The sequence below is a fragment of the Passer domesticus genome, chromosome 13 (genome assembly GCF_036417665.1).
Source record: "Passer domesticus isolate bPasDom1 chromosome 13, bPasDom1.hap1, whole genome shotgun sequence".
NCBI lineage: Eukaryota > Metazoa > Chordata > Aves > Passeriformes > Passeridae > Passer > Passer domesticus.
The window spans coordinates 6,451,499-6,472,083 of NC_087486.1; the positions used below are offsets into that span (position 1 = coordinate 6,451,499).

The 20,585-nt window shown below is 52.6% G+C and overlaps 1 protein-coding gene across 5 annotated transcripts; it reads right to left on the bottom strand.

The window, feature by feature from the left end:
• Positions 1 to 100: 100 nt before the first annotated feature.
• Positions 101 to 19,930, bottom strand: TCOF1 (treacle ribosome biogenesis factor 1). 5 transcript variants are annotated; one of them, XM_064387604.1, is made up of 18 exons: positions 19,775 to 19,930; positions 19,142 to 19,197; positions 16,402 to 16,544; positions 15,587 to 15,693; positions 14,964 to 15,312; positions 14,056 to 14,141; positions 13,376 to 13,597; positions 12,519 to 12,788; positions 8,518 to 8,692; positions 8,232 to 8,374; positions 6,232 to 6,405; positions 5,598 to 5,829; positions 5,283 to 5,371; positions 4,348 to 4,576; positions 2,786 to 3,361; positions 1,623 to 1,720; positions 1,098 to 1,131; positions 101 to 647 (listed from the first exon to the last, which is right to left on the bottom strand). In XM_064387604.1, exons 1-17 carry the CDS (start codon positions 19,883 to 19,885, stop codon positions 1,102 to 1,104), a joined length of 3,090 nt encoding a protein of 1,029 aa, XP_064243674.1. In that variant the 5' UTR covers positions 19,886 to 19,930; the 3' UTR covers positions 101 to 647; positions 1,098 to 1,101. The 5 variants fall into 5 exon arrangements, with proteins under 5 accessions (XP_064243674.1, XP_064243671.1, XP_064243672.1 ...); XM_064387601.1 differs by having other exon boundaries at positions 1,098 to 1,134; XM_064387602.1 differs by having other exon boundaries at positions 101 to 1,134; positions 5,283 to 5,368.
• Between the last annotated feature and the right edge of the window lie 655 nt (positions 19,931 to 20,585).

Here is a 20,585-nt window from a genome sequence, read left to right on the forward strand (position 1 = left end):
TGATTTCACTGGTACCCAGACAGGCAGACACTGGGCTCTGCTCTCCCACCCACAACATCCTCCAGAGACAGCCTTGGCCTCCCCTGAAAGCAGCTGAAGAAAAATCTGTTTGTTGTTTTTTTTATTTTGTATTTCATTAAAAAAAAAAAACAACAAAAACAACACAAAAACTGATTCTGCCTTGGCTGAAAACAGCTGCTGGACACAACTGTTCAGTGCAACTTCAGGGACATGATAATCACCGCTGTCAGTGTTAGAATAAAAAGGAAACCCAAGAGCTTTCTCTGTAGTAGCAAAAGGACTGACACCACAAGTCACAGGAGGAGAGGAAAAAAGATAAAAGTTTTTCTCAAAAATATAGCTCTGTGGTAAGAGAAAGGGATGGCTGGGTGTCAACAAGGGGAAAAACAGTTTATGATCTGCTCTGGTCAAACTGCCTCCCCCTATTCCATTTGGAGGGACTATAAACACATCTCTGGGCCTCAGCAGGGCAGGAGGAGGCAGAAAGTTACACAACTGTTCTAAAAGTCACAGTTAAAAGAAATTATAAATTATTGTTTTTTAAAAAGCTGGAATTCTCCAGGTGAGCTTCCTTTTCCTCTCTTCTGATCTTCACCCATAAATCTTTAATCACAGGAATGCGGTACCTTTGGGGAGAGGAGTTAAAAGTTAGGGATGGGGAGGAGGAGAGCAGCCTTACAGCTGAGCAGAGCGTGGGCAAAGGCATCTGGTCCACTTCCAGGTGGCTACAACATCACCATCTAATTCCCATCACTTTTCCAAGCTCCCTGGGGTCAGCAGGGACAGACAGACACTGCCAGAGGCCACTCATCTCTGCTGGTGACAGAGGTCAGCAACACCCAGGCTGGACATCTCAGCAGCTACAGAGTTGAGGTCAGACACATCCAGAGAAGCCAGCACATGGCTGCATGACATTCCTCACACTGCTCCACTCCCTGGCCCTCTGATCCAAGGCCAGGCTGGCTCAGGGAGCTCTTAGAGGGCACTTTGTCTTCCCAAAACTGGCCAGGAGTTCTGAACGTGGCCAAGGTTACGCCGCTCAGGGTACCAGTGGCCCATCCCCACAGGCCATGTACCTTCTCACAATCCTTCAGGCTCAGCTCCTTTCTTCTTCTAAAATGGAAAGGGGAAAAAACACATCAGTATCATTTGCACCACAGACATGAAGGACCCAGCAAAGCCAGAGAGGCTTCATGGACATGTCCCTGTAGAGGTGGCAGCCACCACAAGGAACACCCTGTAGTCTCCCTCTGTCACCCCTTCCAGCCCCTGGGATGGCATGCAGAAGTCCACCAAGCCCTCAGGAACCCCAGCTTCTGCTGAGAATGAGATGAGCAGGCAGCTGGAGAGCAGCACTTACTCCTTAGACAGGACTAAGTCCTTTGCCACCAAAAGGGTCCCTGGGTTTGACCACTCCAGGGAAAGGAATCTCCTAGGGCAGCAACACAGGAACAAGCCCTTTGAGTCACTCTGACCCCAGCCAAAGGTCAGGGTGGCTTTAGGCTGGCCACAGTGAACTGCAGGCTGCCCTGCACTGCCAGACATGGCTCTGTTCCTTCTCCAGCTGGGATGAGAACCACAGCCCAGGGTGTGACACATACCTTCTTCTTCTTCTTGTGAACCTCAGCAGAGCCATCTGCTACAGGCGCCCCTTCCAAAGATGCTTTTTTGCTCTTCTTTTCTTTTCCAGTCTTCTTTTCTAGGAGTGGGAAAGAAAAGCCAACTGAGAGAGGGACTCTGGTATTGTCAGCCTCTAAAAGGGAGCACAGGCTGATAGGAGCATCTCCAGTAAGATTCTGATCACGTCCAAACCTGAGCAAGATTTCCAGAGCAGGAACTGGGCGAAGGCAGAGCTCTACCCACAGACAGCTGCACCCAGGGGTGTTTCCCTAATACCCCTGAGCCAGAGCAGCTTGATCCCCCCATCTGTGCACACCCATGGCTGGAATTACATAGAATTTCCTTCTTTCCACCTCCTGCTGCCCACCTGCTCCAAGGAACTGCTTCAGGGCTGGAGTAGATGGGCACATGCCAGAAATGAGAGCCAGGGGAGCTGCTGAAACAGGGTGGACACGAGGTCCAGCTCAGCACAACTGCTCAAGAGGCTCCACTCATCCCTGGCAAACAGCTCACATGGGGACAATTGACAAGTCTGTCCCCTCCAAAAATAAGGGCCGAGTTTCAGCAGAACAGAACACCATCAGACCTGGCCCAGTCATTTCACATCCCCTCTCCCCATTTTTCTTTAAAGCCCACCAGATCCAGCACAAAACCAGCTCTGATTTGCAAATACAGGCTGCACTGTAAAGAAAAAAAATGGCCTTTGGATCAGGGCAGAAAGCAGACCACTACAGAACAAGAAGCTGTAGAAGGGTCCAAAGTGACAGGACAAGAGGAAATAGCCTCATGTTGAGTCAGGGCGAGTTTAAGTTGAATATTAGGAAAAAATTCTTCACTAAAAGGGTTGTTAAACACTAGAACAGGCTGTCCAGGGCAGCAGTGTGGTCACCAACCTTGGAGGCATTTAAAGGATGTGTAGATATGGTATGTGAGGACATGGTCTGGGGATGGGCCTCAGTTAATGGTTGGACTTGATGATCTTAAGAGACCTTTTTCAAGCCACGTGACTGATTCCATGAGGAAAGCAGCCAAGCAGGAAGCCAATGGCAAAGTGGGTCCTGTTTGCAAGGCCCTGCACCACAGGCTGAAAGTGCATCAGCTGCAAGAACCTATTGCAAACTGGGCCCCAAGTGTAGATGCTTACTTTTAGCTGCTTTTTTCTTTTCCTTGCTGCCTGCCACCTTCTCCAGGTCACCATCTGCTTTCTTCTTTTTCTTTTTGGGTACTTCTTCACCAGCTTGCCCTTTCCGTTTCTTCTCCTTGGGCTGCCCCACAGCCCCATCCTCTCCTGCCAGCTTCCGCTTCTGAGACGTTTTCTGCTTCTTGTTCTCTTTGTCTTTGCTCTTGGATGTTTTCACAGCCTTGTCTGCTGTGGAGGATGGTTTCTTTTTCTCCTTTTCTTTTTTCTCCTTTTTCTCCTTTTCTTTTTTCTCCTTTTTCTTCTTCTTCTTCACTTCCAAGCCCTCTACTATCTGCACTGCAGTGGTGACCTCAGTTTCAATCCCTGAGCTTGGCTGCTGTGGCTGTGGGATGGAGGGCAGGGCATGTGATGATGCTGGGGTCACTTGTACCCCTGTGACCCCAACATTGTTCTCTTTCATTGCCAGCGTTTTCTTCAGTGAGGAAGCTTTGAGGCTGGCATGACCTGGCTCTGTTTTTCCTGCCACCTTCTCTTTGTTGGAAGCTTCTGTAGCTTCCTGCCCTGAAGTGGGGTTGTTTTCTGCAGAAACAGACAAAAACAGAGACGACAACTCAGGGAGCATTCATTACACAGACTAGTCACAGGAGAATGGAAATATGCATTTGAAGAGGAGCATCCAGTTCTTCTCCCAAAAAAAAAGTTCTCCCTAAACTTGTTGGCATCTGTAGCAGAGTCAGAGAAAGATGCCTCAGCCTGAAGTGGGTGACAACTGCCACAAGAGCTCTGGGTGTTTGACAAGATGGGTGAGCACAGATGGAGCAGCTCTTCCCCAAGCCACCATCCCCAATAAGCTGGGGACTTCCCAAGGTGCTGGGGGTCTCCACACTGCCTCCTGCAATCACCACCAATGGCCAAGCCCAGAGCCCCATGGCCCTCTTGAGCCCCTATATCAATAGCTCTGACCTCCTCAACAGCCCTTTGCACAATTTCATGATGTGCCCAAGGGACCAACAGACCCATCTGAACTTCTAGAGCAGGCCAGAGTTCATCTGAAGGTGATAGGGTCACACCAGAGCTAAAGCAGCTTCCAGCTCCAAGTTTTACAATTTGCCAACAAACCAGGGAAATTCTGTTTCTCCACAGGTCTCCTCGCTTGCTTCCCCTCCTCTCCAGACATGCAGCAGAGCCCACACAGCCCAAGGGGAGGTTTGAATACCAGCACTGTGCAGCACATGTTCTTCAGGCAGTGTCTGAACCTTCCACAGAAGCCAGCAATGCAGTGTGCACTGGCTCTGGGGAGAGCCCTACCTGCTCCTGTTAATTACTGTGGTTAAAGCACATCTTGGAAGAGGCGAAGGCACTGAGCCTTGGAGGCAGCCAGCACTAGCAGGGTGTTGAAGGCTGTGCTGTGGCCAGGGAAGCCAGCAGACGGCAGCAGTGCTCCATGCTGTGGTTCCACCATAGAGACACACTGGGAACAGGGCCTGTCCCAGTGCCACCCCCTGTGCCAGCACAGCTTTGCTCCAGGGCCAAGCAAACTCCCAACCCTGCCAAAGGAAACCCACCTGCTTTGTGGTTTGCAGCCACCTGGTTGTCATCGGTGTCGGAGTCACTGCTGTCACTGCTGGAGCTGTTGGCCAGGGTTGTTTTCAGGGAGCCCTGGGCGAGGGAGTTTGCAGCACCCACAGCAGCATTCCCTGGCCTCACCGCACCTCCAGGCTGGGGGGGAACCGTCTTTGGTGCCTGGGGTGTTACTGGGGTCTTGCAGATGACTGGGTAGCCTGTGAGGAGGGACTGAAACAGCACAGACACGCTGAGGAGTCACAGCAGGGCAGCCTCCCACACACCAGACACGCAGCTCTGTCTCTGCTGCTATTATCCTCATACTTCAAGTGAAGGGCCCACCTTTGGCCACCTGTGGAGCCAGCTCTGAGAGCCCAGGACTAGCAGGAGAGGAGCCAGCACTGACAGACACCAGCTGAGCTGACAGCCTCGAGAGCTGGCAGCCAGAGGTTCTCCTTTGTTCTCACCCAGCAAGGCAGGCTGGGGGAGGCTCCTGGCCATCAGCGTGGCCCACGCACACTTAATGCACTGCAGATGTGCTGCACGCCCTGCACGCCACTTACAAAGGGAATTTCGTGTCTTGGACACGGCTTAAGTTACAAACTAAAGTGGGGGAAAAAAATCCCTGCTGCTATTGGCACTGTGCAGCAGTTCTGGTTTAACCCTTGCAAGGTACCATATCCTGCTGTCTCTTCTCCCAGGGAAGGCACCATGAACCCTGGACCCAAGGCCTGGCTGCCTGGGGAAGCATTTCAGGTTCAAAAGCTTCTCTCTCTCTGCAAAAAGGTCTTGCTCACACCACTGCAGTGGGGAACCCCCACTTCTCTGCTGGCAAACCCACCCAGCACCGTGTCTGCTATGGCTGAGAATTGTCTCTCAGTCCTATTTAGGAGCCAGCTGTAAGACCTGAGAGGATCCAGCTTGCTCAATACCATACCTGTGATGCTGCATCCTCCTCCTCCTCACTGGACTCTGAGGAGGAGCTGTGGGCTGGCAGGGTCCCTCCTGGTTTCTGCAGGGAGCCTGCTGGAAGAGCAGAGTTCCTCCTGTTAAACCACTGCTGCCTGGGGCTGAGCTCACCTTCCCAGCACAGGCACTGCCACCAAAAGCCCTTCTGCCTCCAAAAGAAGGGGAGTGCTGTGCCAGGCTGGAGAGGAGGAATGCCTCCCCAACCACTGCCACCCTGCCATGGAGTAACAAAAGGCTGTCCCCACCCCAGCAGCACCGAGAGCATCTTCAGGAGAGAACTGACCAGGCTGGGAAGGCTGCTTGGGTGCCTCCTCCTCGTCACTGTCAGAGGAACTGCTGCTGTCTGAGGTGTACCCTGCATGAGTGGGTGGCACGGCCTGGCTTGGCTGGGTGTCCTGTCCTGGCTGCAGGACTGGCTTCTTCGCCTTAGCAGTGGAACTTCCTGAGCTGGCAGTGTTGGCAGGAGGAGCTTTTCCCACGGGAACCGTTTGCTTTTGGATAGAAGCAGCAGGGACCTAGGGAGAGGGAGATGAAACGGATCTGGAAGGAGGAATAACTAACTGCTCACATCCATGAACTATAAGCAGCAGCCCAGAGTAGATGGGCTTGGAGCACCTTGGCCCTTCTTCAGCTGTACTGCTCCAGGTTGTGTCACAGTCAGGCCGAGCCAAGCAGACAACTGCCACCACAAAAGGAAAGAAGCAGCCAGCAGGGAGCCAGGGACAGCAAAGGTACCAGGGCTACCCTCTGCTCCATCTCACAGCAGGATCATTGTGGTGAGGATAGGGCAGCCCCTCTGTCCCAGCTTCATGAACACATCTCTCAGCTGGGGACGTGGCACCAGCCCCAGACCCCAGCAGATCCATGTTCTCCCTCTCCCCAGGAAGGCTCCCCACCTTAGTCTCCTCCATCTTTACCTTTCCTGCCAGCAGGTTGTGCTCTGAGGCATCAGTGCTCGAGCTCTCAGACACTCTGCTCACTGCAGGGACAGCAGGGGTTTTTGTCCTCTTCCCTGAAGGCAGGCTGGCATTTGCCTTTGCAGCCACCATGCTCGAAACTGGAGTTACTTTGACATTCTGCTGGAACAGACTCTAGAAGAGATAAGAAATAAAATCAGGGCAGAGCAAACTTGGAGGGAGAAGATACAGAGGCACACACCAATCCAGCACTAACTCCTAAGCCTTTCCATCATTTTCAGCACAGCACCAAGACTTTCTGTTTCTTAATTCTCTCCTTTACAAACCAGTTCTGCCTCCCATGAGCCTCTGAGCAAGGCCTCTGGCACAGCCAGGAGCAGAAATGAGGGCCAGGCCAGCACCCCAAAAGTGCCAAAAGCATTAGCTCAGAGCCCCCAAGGCACCTACCCTGAGGGCAGGCAGGGGAAATGTGCTGTGCTTGCAGGCTGTGAATCCCTACCCACTGCAGCACCAGCAAGTCTGCAGCTGTAAACCTTTGCAGAGGGGGCACTCGGACTCCCTGATGTCTTTTACACTCTAAAAATCACACACCAAGGGTTAACTGGCAACAGAGATAAACAAAGACCTCAACCACAGGGAAAATCTGCCTTCAGGTCCACAAGCCAAGAGATTAGGGGTCAAATTAACAAGAGCAATTTTGTTGCCTCACATTTAAAACATCCCATCAAACATACCATAAGAGGGGTTAAAAATAGAAAGGCCAGGGGCATGGAAACCAGGCACTGAGGACAGGACCATGACACAAATGCCAGCGGAAGAGGGAGAAGGAGCCACGAAGGAGCACTCAGCCTCCTGGTTTGTGTTACTGACAGGCTACGTGAGCAGCTCTCCCCTGCAGATCTCTGACAAGCTGGGCCTTTGTGGGCTGACATTTCCCTCACACATCATCTGGCCTGGGGAAGGAAAAGGCCCCGCTCTGCCAGCCCAACGAGCTCTCGGCCCTCTCACACAAAGCTCAAGTTACAGCAACTGCATTATGTTATACAATCTCAGTAATATAAACATGCTTTACTCAAGGAATGCTCAGGATGGCAGCCTGCCCATCAGCTGGAGGGAGACAGCCTTTCCACTGGCCACAGCCTCAGGCCAACATGGGGAAGGGTTTCCTGCGTGTTCATGATGTTCCCCTCCCAGCAAAGGCATGTGTGGGGTATGAAGTGTGCTTGGCACCAAGCCCTGGGCTCAGAACACCAGCCAGACCACCACCATGTGGAACAGTAGCCATGTTCCTCAGTCAGGGGGGTTTCAGATGTGGTTTCTTGGGCTCAAACTGCAGCACAAGTGCAGACACCCCCAGGACAGCTTCACACCAAGGCAGCTCTGGCCCCAAGGAGCTCTGCCACAGCTTTGCAGGACTGGCATGGAGACAAAGAGACTCCAGTGGGAGAGCTGGGATCAGCTCCATGACACTCAGGGGTGCTCTCAGCACAGATATGGGGTCACCTTCCTTTCTCCAAAGCAGGGGCCTGGCTCCTCCAGCTGAAAGGCAGCAGAACTGCTGTGCTACCCTTCAGGGCAGATCTGCCATCCTCCCAAGGCTTGTGGAAAACAAAACCAAAGAACTTCAGAGATCTGTGAGGAACCAGGCGGTGGGTTGCCTTGGAGCTACACAGGTCATGGAAAGACTCCTCCTGTGAGGATCTGGCTGCTTTTCCAGCCTAAATTCCTGGAGTGGAGCAAGGGGACAGAGTCCCAGGGAAGGTCTGGGCTTGTGTGTCTACTCACGTTCCTGTCAAAGCACTCACACACTGCAAGATTGCTGTGGCTGAGACGTGCACCCAGGGCTGGGGTCAGCCAGACCCATGGACACAGCTGAGAAAACCTAATCCAGCCAAAGGGAGGCTCCCCTGCACTGCTCACCCCCTGCACAACCACCACCTTCCAACTCCTGAGCATGCAGCATTAAAGCCTACACAGCCAGGGGGTCAGCAGCTCCTCACCTGGGAAGGAGGGACTATTTCATCCTCTGAATCTGACTCCTCACTGGAATCATCAGTGCTGCCCACAGCTGGAGGGGCTGTGGCTGGTGCTGCAGTCGGTGCCTTTTTCACGTTTGTTGGCTGGGGCACAGAATTGGTTTTCACTGCAGGAAAAGTGTAAGAGATTGTCACTGTGAGAAAGAATTGCTCTCTGTGGCTGTCCACAGAAGCTGCTCCATGTGCAGGGGAGAACATGAAACCCATAAGGATGCAGATGAGGGATCCTGGCTACCACCAGGCAACTTACCAGCTGGTGGAGGCTGTCTCTGTGCTGCAGGAGACTCCTCTTCACTGTCAGACGAGTCACTGCTCCCACTTTCTGAAACCTGGCTTTTCAAGGTGCTGACCACTGCTTTTTCAGGCTGCACAGCTTTGGCAGCCTGGCTCAGGTTGGGAACAGGCTTGGGCTGGTCTGATAACCTCTTAACAAAAGAGAAACACAGACCCAGAAATGCAGTATTAGTACAGGTGTTGTTTAGGAGTTTAAGTGCAGTTTCAGCTCAGGCTGGGTTTTATTTTAGCCTAACAGAGCTGTTACTAACATTCTCACCATGCTTAGTGTGTTATGAGTGGAAGGGGCTTCAGCCACTGCCTGGGCTGAGCTGTGTGAATAGATCCCTCTGAATTTAGCAATTTCCTTCTCACAGAAAGCCCAAGCACATTTTACATGAGCACACAGGCTAATAGTGCTTGTAAGCTTGTAACAGCAATTCTTTCTTGAGACAGAGACACTGGCTGAGGACAGGAGAAGCACTGCAACCCCAAGACTCCCACTCCAAGGAAGCCATTTAAGCACAACCTAGCCACAGTTCAGGGAATCAAAAGGAGTTGGGAAGCCTTGGGCCATGACACCTGCAAGATTCAGAGACAGCATTGAAGCAGCTACAGCCCAGAGCTGCTAGAGAGCTCAGTGTAGACACAGGGCTGACACAAGGGTTGGGACCACAGGGCAGGCAGAGACAGAGTGTGACTCTAGTTGGAAGCTGATTTGTCAACAGGTCTAAGAATTTAGAAATCTCCAGACAACAAAACACCTCTGACACTCACTTGGGCTGTGTCTTTCTGCAGCACCTGTCAACAAACACTCAGATGTTCCAGGACAGACCACAAGCCACTTTTCCTGCAGTGTCAGCACCAGGAAGCCACAGTCACCTGTGCCCCAGATACACAACTACCAGGTGAGACTCCCTCTTCCTGGCTCCTCTCCAAGGGCTGCAGATCCCCCTCCTGCACACTGAAGGTCAGTGGTGGCAGAGGAGAGTGCTTGTGGAATGATGTGGGAATTTCCTGCCCTGCAGATACTCCCCAGGCTGGCAGCTCTGCACTCGCTCATTTACTCCACTCGTGGCTCATCTCCGGGCTGCTCTGCCAAGGAGTACGTGGTGTTTGCCAGGGCAGGCAGGCCCTGGGCACCCTGCATGTGATGCCAGCCTGCTTTGGTGCTCCATGAGGGATTCCTGCCCGGCTGCACCACCCCTGCTATGCTGTTAATGCAGTGATACCCCCACAGCCACAGCAGAGAGCACAGCTCCTTTTAGGAAGACCAATCCTACTGTGCTTCCTGGCACAGCCCTGCCATGGGCTGCCATTGGGGCACTGCTTATCATCTCCAAGCCAAACACTAAACAGACAACAGCATCTGCATGTTTATCCCATTACAGAACAGCTCTCTGAACGAGCCAAGCACATTTTGACTTGGTTAGAGAAACAGAAACCTCCACAAGTGCTTGGGGAGGGGGACCGCAAACCTCACTTCTCTGTTTTGTTTTGATACCAGTGAGTCACAATCTCCAGGAGAGAGGCCAGCTTTGCAATGCTGAAGAGACACAAGTACTTGAAGCAGTCAGAAGAATTCACACACACTGCTCTGAACGTGCTAACTCCTCTCTGCTGTTCTGAACACTGCTGTGCAAGGGAAGAGCTTACCAAGATCAGAGCCCACTGAGTTTTAAGCACTTTATAGCAACGGTCTGGCTTCTCCCTCCATTTCCTAACTTAGCAATGGAGTGGGAAAGAGCTGCCACGCAGGGGCATCATAACACAGAAAGAACATAACAGAAACCACCATAAGGTTTACACAGCCTCAGAACTTCCTGGGAGGCAGCCAAGGTCCATCCATCCACATCAGATGGATGACAGTCTCAGGTGGGATCTGGCCAACAGCACAGCCAAGTTACACCCAGAGAGCAGGTAATGCAGGCAGAGAGCTCCTGACAGCTTGAGAGTCACAGGTACTGAAGTAACTCAGAGAGGAGGAAAATAACTCAAGAGGAAATCATTTTTCCTGCTCCCTCTCCAGCCCCCAAAGCAGGAGCTGCCTGTGGCTCAGTGAGTGTGATGACTCAGCTCCTGCACAACCCATCTGCCACTCGCTGGGTCCATTTGCATCCTGCAGCGCTGCATGACAAGAGGAGGAACAACACTGAGCCACGTGCTGGGAGCACGTTGTAAAATCACACTCCAGCACTGCCTGTACCAGCACTGGGACCAGCTCCTCAGCTGTGTCATGGCCCAGCCAAGGGGCAACTGCTACCTGCACAGGAGAGGGAACAGTGTTCAAGGAGGAAAAGAGACCCTCTGTCTCGTGGGAGATTTGGCCTCTCCCCACGCAGCCTGCAGTCCAAGATTAAAAGTTTCTGGCACAACTTCTGTCAGCACAACCCACGCGGGTTTTCCTGGGATGCTCAAGGAAGACACGGGTTCCCAACACATGGATGCACGTGTATCTCACACCCACTCCTTGTAAACAGAAGCCAAAGCCTGTCTATAGAGGGCTCAAGTGCCACCTTTGGCTCAAAACACTCAGGAAAGAAGCAGCAGAGTAAAATTAGCAGTTCCAAAAGAAAAGCAGCTCACAGCACCTTTAAGGTCAGACTGTCCCCCATCACCATTCCTTTCCCCCCCAAAATATGCAAACACCTTGTCAACTTCTTTTGACTAAATATTCCTGAGTCTTCAGGGGTAAACATACCAATTAAGCAGTTCAATTTAGGCATGATGTTCATTTTAATTGTGCTAATCCACCCCCACAGGGAAAGATGAAGCAGCTTCCAACGCTCTGTATCTGTTTGGATCTTGCACAGAAGCCAGAGGAAGTTGCAGGATACAGTAAGTCAGTGGTTAGCATATGCCCAAGTAGCAGATGGTAAGGAATGAGCTAAGAAGAGTTTGACTGGGAGGACAGGACTGTGGACACAGCTAAGCCCAATGGTTTATCTTCAGGCTTCACTCATAGTCCCTGCCTGTAGGCTACTAACACGGGAAGGAACAGCCTGTATAGCAAATACAGAGCTCCCTCAATGACAAGCTCTTTCTTGCTGACTCTGGCTGTGGAGGGTAAATGTCAGTTTGCAATAGGGAAGATGCTGAAGTGGTTAAATCAGCAGGTAAAACTTGCTGTTGAAAGCTTCACAGAATCAACACTGGAGAACACAAACCTACCCAGCATATAAACCCTGCTAAAATGGACAAATCTCGATGGTTTTACAGTGGGACCTCATGGCACAGCCATCAAATAGCTGCTCCTGTCACCTAGAGCTGAATCCTCACATATAATCAATCATGCAGGAAGAGAGCAGCACAGAGCTAACTGTGAGAGAAACATCCCCCTCCACCCACCTTAGCAGACCAAGGCTATGAAGACAAAAATGCAGAGCCTCTCTGGCTCCTGCCTGTCAATAGTCAAAGGACGTGTTGACAAAGAGTCTCCATGCAAGGACACGTGAGGCTCTACCCCCAGCTTCCCTTCCTCCCTTGCAGGCAGTAAGGCTGCATCTCCAAAAGACTGCTTATGGGCACTTTCTGAAGGCCCCTCCAGCTCAGACTTGAGGCAGAAGGTCTCAGTACAATGTGCCTTGGGTTGCTCTCAGGAAGGGATCTGCACCCCTTTGAGTTTAGCCACCTGAGCCCATTGTGAGCTCCCAGTCCCTCTCCTTTGGTTTGAGAACTCTGACCAAACCCCCACAGGAGAGCTGAGACCAAGACACCTGTGACCCTGCACACAAGGCCACTCCACAGGGGCAGGGCATGAATGAAGAGCTGGTATCAAACCATTTGCCTCCCACCTCCTCTGGTACAGCTGTGTGAGAAGAGTGAGGCTGTACTTGCCCCCAACTAGGAAGATCCTCCTCTCCGAGGGACTGAGAAACAAGGCACTCCTGGTGTTTCAAGATCAGTGGCAGCATTTAAGGGATAAACACTTGTCTTGCATACTCCATCCCCTGGCACAGTGCTGAATGCAGTACCTACCTTCTGGCTGATGGGCACAGGGGGGTCCTCCTCTTCACTGGCTGACGAGGCAGAGCTCTCCACTGGCTTTACACTTTCAGCAGGCTTCATGGGGGCAGCAGTCCTTCCCAGTGAGGTTTTAACCTGCTTCAGCACTGTTGGTTTTGGTGCTGCCTTCCCTTGGGACAGGGGAAGTGTTTTTGCTGGAGCTGCTTTGACGGAGGATGACGCTGCTGGTGTAGGTTTCACTGGGGATGGGACGGCCTGGGAGGATTTTGGAGGTGGCTTTGTCTGGACAAGACATGAACAGAGTGAAATAAGGCAAATCCCACAGCAGCATAATTCATTTGCTCAGACTATAATGAAGGGAAAAAATTTCAGAACCCCCCCCAGGAAAGGCAAACCCTGAAGGAAGATTAGTGACCGGCAGGACACGAGGAATTCTTTCATCTAGCTTTCTTCATCAGTCTGCTGCTACTAGCAGTCCCCCCCAGTGAGGTACAAGGCAGCACTTTGCACTCTCCACAGTAGGGAAGCTGAGCTGCACCACAGTTTGACAAATTAGACACTATTTATTGCAATTTATACCTGAGAAGCAAATTCCACCATGATAATTTGCCTCTTCAGGTGGGAAAAGAATCACTGCTTTTTTTTTTTTTCTTTTAAAAGTACTGATGGATTTTTCTAAGAAAGGCACAATGGGTTGATTAAAGCTCCCAGCAAAGACACGGAGGTGCCTTTTAACACCTCACGCCTCCTTCCTCCCACCCCCACCATGACTTTGCTACACACTACATGCATTTACAAAATTTTCTTTTCACTGCAGTTCCTAGCCCTGAGAGGCATGCAAGGAGAGGGAGGATCTCAGAGACACGCACTTGGGTTCCCAATGGGTGTTCATCTTCACTGTCTGAGGAGCTGCTGCTCTCTGATGTGTCATTGGGCTGTGCAGCCCCAGGAACTGCTGTTGATGCTGGTTTGGCCTGGCTTGTTGCCAGTGTTGTTTGCTTCACTGCATTCTTCTTCAGGGACACTGGAGCAGCAGATGCACTTTTCAGAGGTGCTGCATTAGACCGCACTGTTTTCACAGCTGGCTTGGCCTGGGAACAGGGGGAACAAAAGGGAACAGGAGAATCAGGTAACACCTCGGAAGAAAACAGCTGAAAGCTCTAACTGCATGGAATCTGTTTTAAAGGCAGCTACCTTGCTAATTTTGACCAGCACAGGCTTTTTCAGACCCATGAGCTGTGGCATATCTGAAGCAAGTCACTTTCTCCATGGACTGCCTGACTATATCCATCAAATTACATACTAATCACCTCCTACACATCCAAGGATCTCCCTCAGCCTCAGGCACCAGAAAAAACTGGAATAGAACAGTTGATGTCAGCAGGGTTTAGTGGGGCTCTCAGCCACATAGCTCTGGTCTTGGGTTTGGGGATCTCACACACCCAAGGTAAGGGATGCTGTCAGAATACAGCACTGCAGCATCTCCTCTCTTCTTCAAAAGAAGGGAAGTGATTTCCTAGGGACAAAGAATCCATGCTGGAGAGGTTACCTGGATGGCTGGAATTATCAGCTCCTCCTCAGAGGATGTGTCCTCACTTGATTCCTCACTGCTGCTCTCAGCCCCAGCTGCTGGCTCTGAAACACAAGTGAGATGTCACAGCTGCTGCTTGCTCTGAGCCCCAGAGCATGATGCTAATGTGGTTTTTGAAGTCAGGGAAGCAAAACAAGCCACAGAGAGGGCTAAGGGGATTTGCAGGGAAGAGGACCTAGCCTTGCTGAAAACATCAATAGCCTGCTGGGAACAGCTTCTCCAGACAAATGCTGGCCCACAAACACCTTCCTTGAGAGCAGGCAGAGATGGGAAATGCTTCCTGGCCACCCTCTGACCCTATGGGGTGCTGCCCAGCCACACACAACTCCCTGCAGGGGCACCCAGCCTGGCTGGGCCTCCTCTGGATAAGAGCCAAGAGGAGGATCATTCCCAGAACTTCAATGATCTATTTCTCACCCTCCTCCTCCAACACACACAGACACACTTCAAAGCATTTAAAGATTTCCCTGAAGACTTCAAACCCCAAAACGAATCACTTTGCAATTGGGAATAAAGAGAAAACACTGGAGGGCCTTTCCATAAAGCTGAAAGTATCAGCAGCATTAGTACTGCACCTCCTCCGGACATGCTACACTGTTAGCCCCAACCCCTGGGTATGTGCTGGGTGCTGCCAGACATCTTAGCACAGGATCTGCTGCTTGAAATGGGAGCAAGCACGTTGGATTCATCCCACGGAGCTCCAGAGCTGGCTGCTTTGCAATGTTCCAGCAGCCTCCCCAAGGAACAAGCATCACTCCGAGCTTTCCAGCAAGCGAGCTGAAAGGAACATGCTGAAGGCACGTCTCTGATCCAATCTGCAAGAGCTGGAGCTCACACACATCTACACCACCCTGCAGGCTCCTTACCCAACTTGGGGGCTGGGGCCTTCACAGCCGGCGTCTCCTCTTCCTCCTCGCTCTCGGACGAGGAGCTGCTGCTGCTGCCGGAACTCTCCGGTGCTTTGGTTGTTCCTGGTGCTTTGCTTTGTCCCACTTTGGCCGCAGCTGCTGTGGCAGGTCCAGGCTTCCCAGCACCAGGCAGTTTCTGGGCCTTGGCTGGGGCTGCAGTTGCAGCTGGGGCATTGGGCTGCTGCTTGTTAGAGAGCACAGTTCTGTCAGCAGCAGAGAGCCCCTCTGCTCTGCCTGCTGGGGCAGCGGGCTTGGGAGGAGAATGCAGGGAGTTGGCAGCTTTGCCACCCACCACAGCTGCTGTCACCTATGGGAAATAAAGGAACTTAGAAAGCTACACACAGATGGGGAACTAAACTGGATACAATGTACCTGCAACAGTAATGTGGCAGCAAGGTAAGCCATAGAACTCTTCAAGGCAGCTTTTGGGGGACAGATATCTAAGATAAGGCTATGGCAGCATAGAAGGGTCATTTAAACATGATTTCCACCCCAGGACACAGTTCTACACATGCTGAGGAGTCTGGGACAGTCCTGGCCTCAGAGTACCAGAGCCTTCAAAGCCAGCAGCATTGCCTTACCGTCACTGCACCTTTCCCAGGCAGATCCTCCTCTTCCGACGAGGACTCATCTTCCTCACTGCTTTCTACATTCACCACCGAGTTGGTGGCCACAGAAAGGCTGGCTGCTGCACAGGAGAGAGCCACAGAGCAGCTGTGTGAGTGTGTTCCTCACACCAACAGGGTCTCTGGTTTGCAGGAGGGCCCCAGCAGCAGGGCAGGGTCCCACCTGCACACCTGACCCAAGACCATCACCACTGCTGTCCCTGTGACAGGCAAGAACTTTGCTCCTCCACCCCACCCCTCTCCCAGACACCAAGAAGGGAATCTTTAAAGATCTGCACTTTTCTAAAGGCTGGTCTACAGCAGATCAGATTGATCTGCCAAAATATGTCAGACACAAGTTTTTGTTAGACTCTGCAAGCCAACACCTCCCACATCAGCTGCACACAAGATCTGTCCCCACCTCAGACAGAGGCACTGGCATTCCAGGCCAACTATCAACACCCTCCCTGACCCATCAAACACGCCTGCCTTTGCTGGCCCAACACACACAACTAGAAGGTGCTCCACAGTGGGCAGAAAGAGGTTCCCAAAGCTTCATCTGAGCAGCAACACCCATCCCTCCCCAATGAATCATAACAGGTTTTTTCTAGCTTCAGCAGACATCTGTGCTCCTCAGAAACTCCACATAAGAAGGGGGTGCTAAATTAGTTGTCCTATTTTTCAAATAGCCATCACTTTACAAGCATTTTCTCCAGCCAAGCAAGCTGGGATACTCCTACACAAGTCTCCAGCCCTACTTTGTTGACTTCAGGGAGATAAAAGGCTCCTACCATTTGCAGCTTTTGCCTTCTCTTTCTCATCCTCTTCTTTCTCTGAGCTCTCAGAGCTGCTCACGGGATCAGGAACTCTGATCTTTTCTGGGATTGCTGCCTCCTCATCACTCACAATTCTTCTCTTGGAATTTGGTGGAGTTCTGAGGGAAGACAATAGGTGTCAAAATGGGGAAAAATATCTTGAAGAAATTAGAATATAATTATTCATTTACTCTCAGCTCAGGCTCCAGCCTAAGAATAGGCAGTGTAATTTCTCTGCAGAGGAATTCCTAAGGGGGTGGGAAATACTTCTCTAACCTCCAAGGGACATCTCCAGTCCTCAGTAAACTTCCAAGAGCAACATATTCCTGCAACACTCAGGAGAAATACCGAGCCTAGATGATTTTTTCTGTGCCCTAGGCAGACTCCTTCTTACTTTAACAGAGATAAAAACATACACAGGCAGGCAGGTGCTCGATAGAAGGCATCCTACAGAACAAATTCCTTCTCCAGGGGCTACAGCAACAGCCTCAGAGTAAGTGTAGCCTCAGAGTTAGGGCACATATCCCCAAAATACCAAGTCCTGGTATTCCACAGGGCCAGGAGAAGCCAATCTAAAGGGCACAAAAGCCATTTGAACTGATGCTCCCAAGTCAAAAGGGCAGGAAAGCCAGGTTGCAGAGAGGATTAAGAAAGGAAGTGGCTGGACCTACAGAAGATGTGTTAGAAAAAGAGGAGGAAGAGGCTACATGAGTATTGAACACTTAAGCTGCTCAATTGGGTTAAAACATTAAGCTGGAGAAAGATTTCTCCAGGCTCTAAATCCTACCTGTACCAGAAGAGATGATGTGGTTAAAGTTACCCATGTTTGCATTTGAGATTAAAGACAACACATCTACTTTATTACAAGGGTAACACTGGGAACATGCTGCTGTGACTCACACATGCTTCTAAGCCCTGGGAGACACAGTTATCAGAAGCAAATACCCTCACTTCTGGGCCAGTTTAGCTCATTTTATTTGTTAATCTGTTTTAAAAATGAAATTAGTTTAACAATTTGATGAGTAGACTGTGCTTGGTGTCAGAGTGCTCTGGCAGCACAGCTGTAACAGCAAGTTTTGTGCAAGCAGGCAAAGCCAAAGGCATGTTTGCTCTTAGAAAGTCCTGTAACCACTCCAATAATCCTTTTAATAAAGCAACAGGGCAGCCCCCACAGGCAGCTCTGATCCTGCAACCCTCCTGGTCCAGTGGCAGCTGACAGCACAGACTGATGTGAGACTTCCTTGTGAGTGACCAGGAGCTCAGGGGTACCCTGCAAGGGGAAGGAATGGTGTCTGCCTACACTGTCCCTGTGGCAGTCTGGAACATCTGAGGCTCCTAGGGCTGAGCTGGACCAGCTTTCCCCAGCTCCCAGGCACCCTCCCACCCCCTCTCTGCATCCTCCAAGTGTAAATGCAGCTCTGGAGGGAGGACACTTCTGGAACTGCAAATCTCAGCTTTAGGCTCACTCTGGAAGAGGTTCTGGAGAACAGCACCAGGGGTGGCCTTGGTGAGAAGGGCAAGAGCCACAGGGTAGATTAAGGAAGGACATTTTTGGGCTAAAAGCCTATGAGAGCAGGATGTGATAAAGACAGCTCAGTGACAGGAGCACTCCAGGATAAAGACACTGGCCAACACATCCCTCATTCTGACTCCCAAGCAGGCAGAACTCAGACAGACCAGGAATAACAGATGACTTTGTGGGGCAGGACCAGGACAGAAGGCTGATGCTGAAGAAAGAGGAATTAAACCTGATGCAAATGCCCTGCTGCCCCTCAGTTTAAAAGGACAGTGTCTGGGAGGGTTTGCTGCAGCAGGCAGGACAGCCAGCACGTGGGAAGGTCACCATCAGCACCCATGAGAGCAACAATCTGTGAGAGAGAGGAACTGCAAACCCATTTCTATGCTGCTACACCCTCACCTAGACCCAGCCCTTCTCCTGCTCAGCCATGGAGGACAAGAGCAAGGCACAAGGCACTGAGCAGAAAACATCTTTGAAAAAACACTTCCCAAGGCTGCTGGCAGGGCCATGCTAAGGAGATCCTCACTGCAGAGCTCCCAGCCCCACAGATTCCCAGATAACCCAGCAGTGAGGCTGCCACAGCCTCTGCAGTGCTGCACTCAACACCCAAAGCACAGGGGGGGTGCAAACATCCCAGATGGGAAAGCCCCTCCTGCAGACCTTCAAAGGGGGGATAACGAGGCGTTTGGAACATGTAAGGACTTGAAAGGACAGGCTGAAACCAAGAGATTTGCTCTGAGTCACATCAGCTGTGATCCATGCCAAGGTTTAAGTCCATGTAAGAGCTCTGGCATTTCAGCACCTGCTCAGCTTCTCTGTTCTCGGGTCAGTAATCCTGCAAAGCACGTGGCTTTAAAGAGAAAGTGAAACAGCACAGGGAACAGATTTCTTGCAGTAAAGCATGACTCTGAGCTCCACAACACTCCAGCAGCAACCAGCACAAACAGCACCAGCTGCTCAAACCTGAAGTAACAACTTATCTCCAAGCTCAGGAAATTTTAGACCAGCATCATCCTGAACATCAGAAATGAATTGCTGAGAAACCAGAGGTTAGGAGAAAATCCTACTGAGCACAGTTATCATCGGAAATCCTCTGACAACGTGCAATTCCAACAAAGAAAAATCACACATGCCATGCAGCCTAGACGTCAGCACAGTCTGGAATCTATTCCATACTCATTCCCTCGTGTGACTTACTTTTCCCAGTGGGTAAAGATGTCCTCGAGAGAGGCCGAGAGGGAAGGGAGCAATTTCTGTGAAAGCAGAGCAAACACCAGTCAAGCACCGGCCCAAACGTGACCCAGGCTCGGGATGTGCCCACCAGGCAGAAGCAGCGACCGCGGGGGCCCATCCAAGCCTCCCCAGGACAGCGGGGCCGCGTCTCCGTGCACAGACGCCGCCCGGTGAATCCCGGCACACGCCGCCCGGGGCAGCCCGGCACACGCCGCCCGGGGCAGCCCTCCCACTCCCCGCCCCGCCGCACCCAGGGCCGCGTGTTTCCTCGCAGACTTCTCCCGGAGCAGCACGTGTGCGGGGAGCAGCAGCCCCCGGCACGGGAGGCTCTACCGGGCGGGCTGCCGGCTTTCTCCCGGCCGGCTCGGGCACCGGGAGCTCCCGCTGGGTGCCGGGACGCCACGTGCGTGCAGCACGGACCTGCGGGCCGGCGTGCAGCCACGGCCCGCGGTGAGCCCGGCACCCACGTGGCGCTCCCTTGGTCGGTGAGGGCGCGGAGCGGGACCGGGCCCTGCGGCCCCGCCGAGGCCCGCGCTCCGGGACCGGGCCCCCTCCCCGCGCTGCCTCCCCCGCGGGCCGCGCCCGGCCGCGCGTTACCTGGCCGCTCTGCGCCTGCAGCTCCCGGGCGGCCCGCGCGAAGCCGCCGCGCAGCAGGTGCTGGTGGATGAGGGCGAGCAGCTCCCGCCCGCCGCCGCCGTCGGCGGCCATGGCGCGGCCCGCGTGCCGCGCCGGAGAGACGCCACTTCCGCTTCCGCCGCGCGGCCCCATGGGAAACGTAGTGCCGGGAGTGTCCGGGGAGTACCACTGGAGGGGGGGAGCGGTTTGTCACCTCACGGGGGTCGGACCGGCCTGGGGGAAAGGGGGAGAAGGAAGGAGGAGATGACCCCAAGGGGTCTCTCATGCCCCGGTGCGAGATGGGGAGAACGGAAGGGCGGGGGTGGTTCGCCCCCTGAGGGTCTCTCACACCCCCTGGGCTGGGGACGGGGACGGAGAGGAGCGGGGTCCCTGCACGGCGGGCCCGCATGGCGGGGCACGGCCGAGCAGGGAAAGGGCGGCTCCAGGCGGCTCCCTCCACCGCCCTGGAGCGGGATGGAGAGCAGGGAAAGCGGGGAACTCACCCCATGGCCCGGCCGGGCCCTCACGGCCCCGGGCGAGCGGGGCAAGGACGGGCCGCCCTCAGCGGGGCTGCTGCGGCAGCGCCATGTGCAATGCTAATTTATTATATATATATATATATATATATATAATTAATGTGTAATGCTATTTCAGAGCCCTTTCCCGTTACATTCATCCAAAGTGCTCTGAAGGCAAATCCTCAGAGCTGATTCGGCGCCGAGTGGACTTTGAGCTGCTGGGGAGAGGCACCCTGGTGTTTGTGGGGCTTAAATAAGCAAAGGGCCGGAGGGAA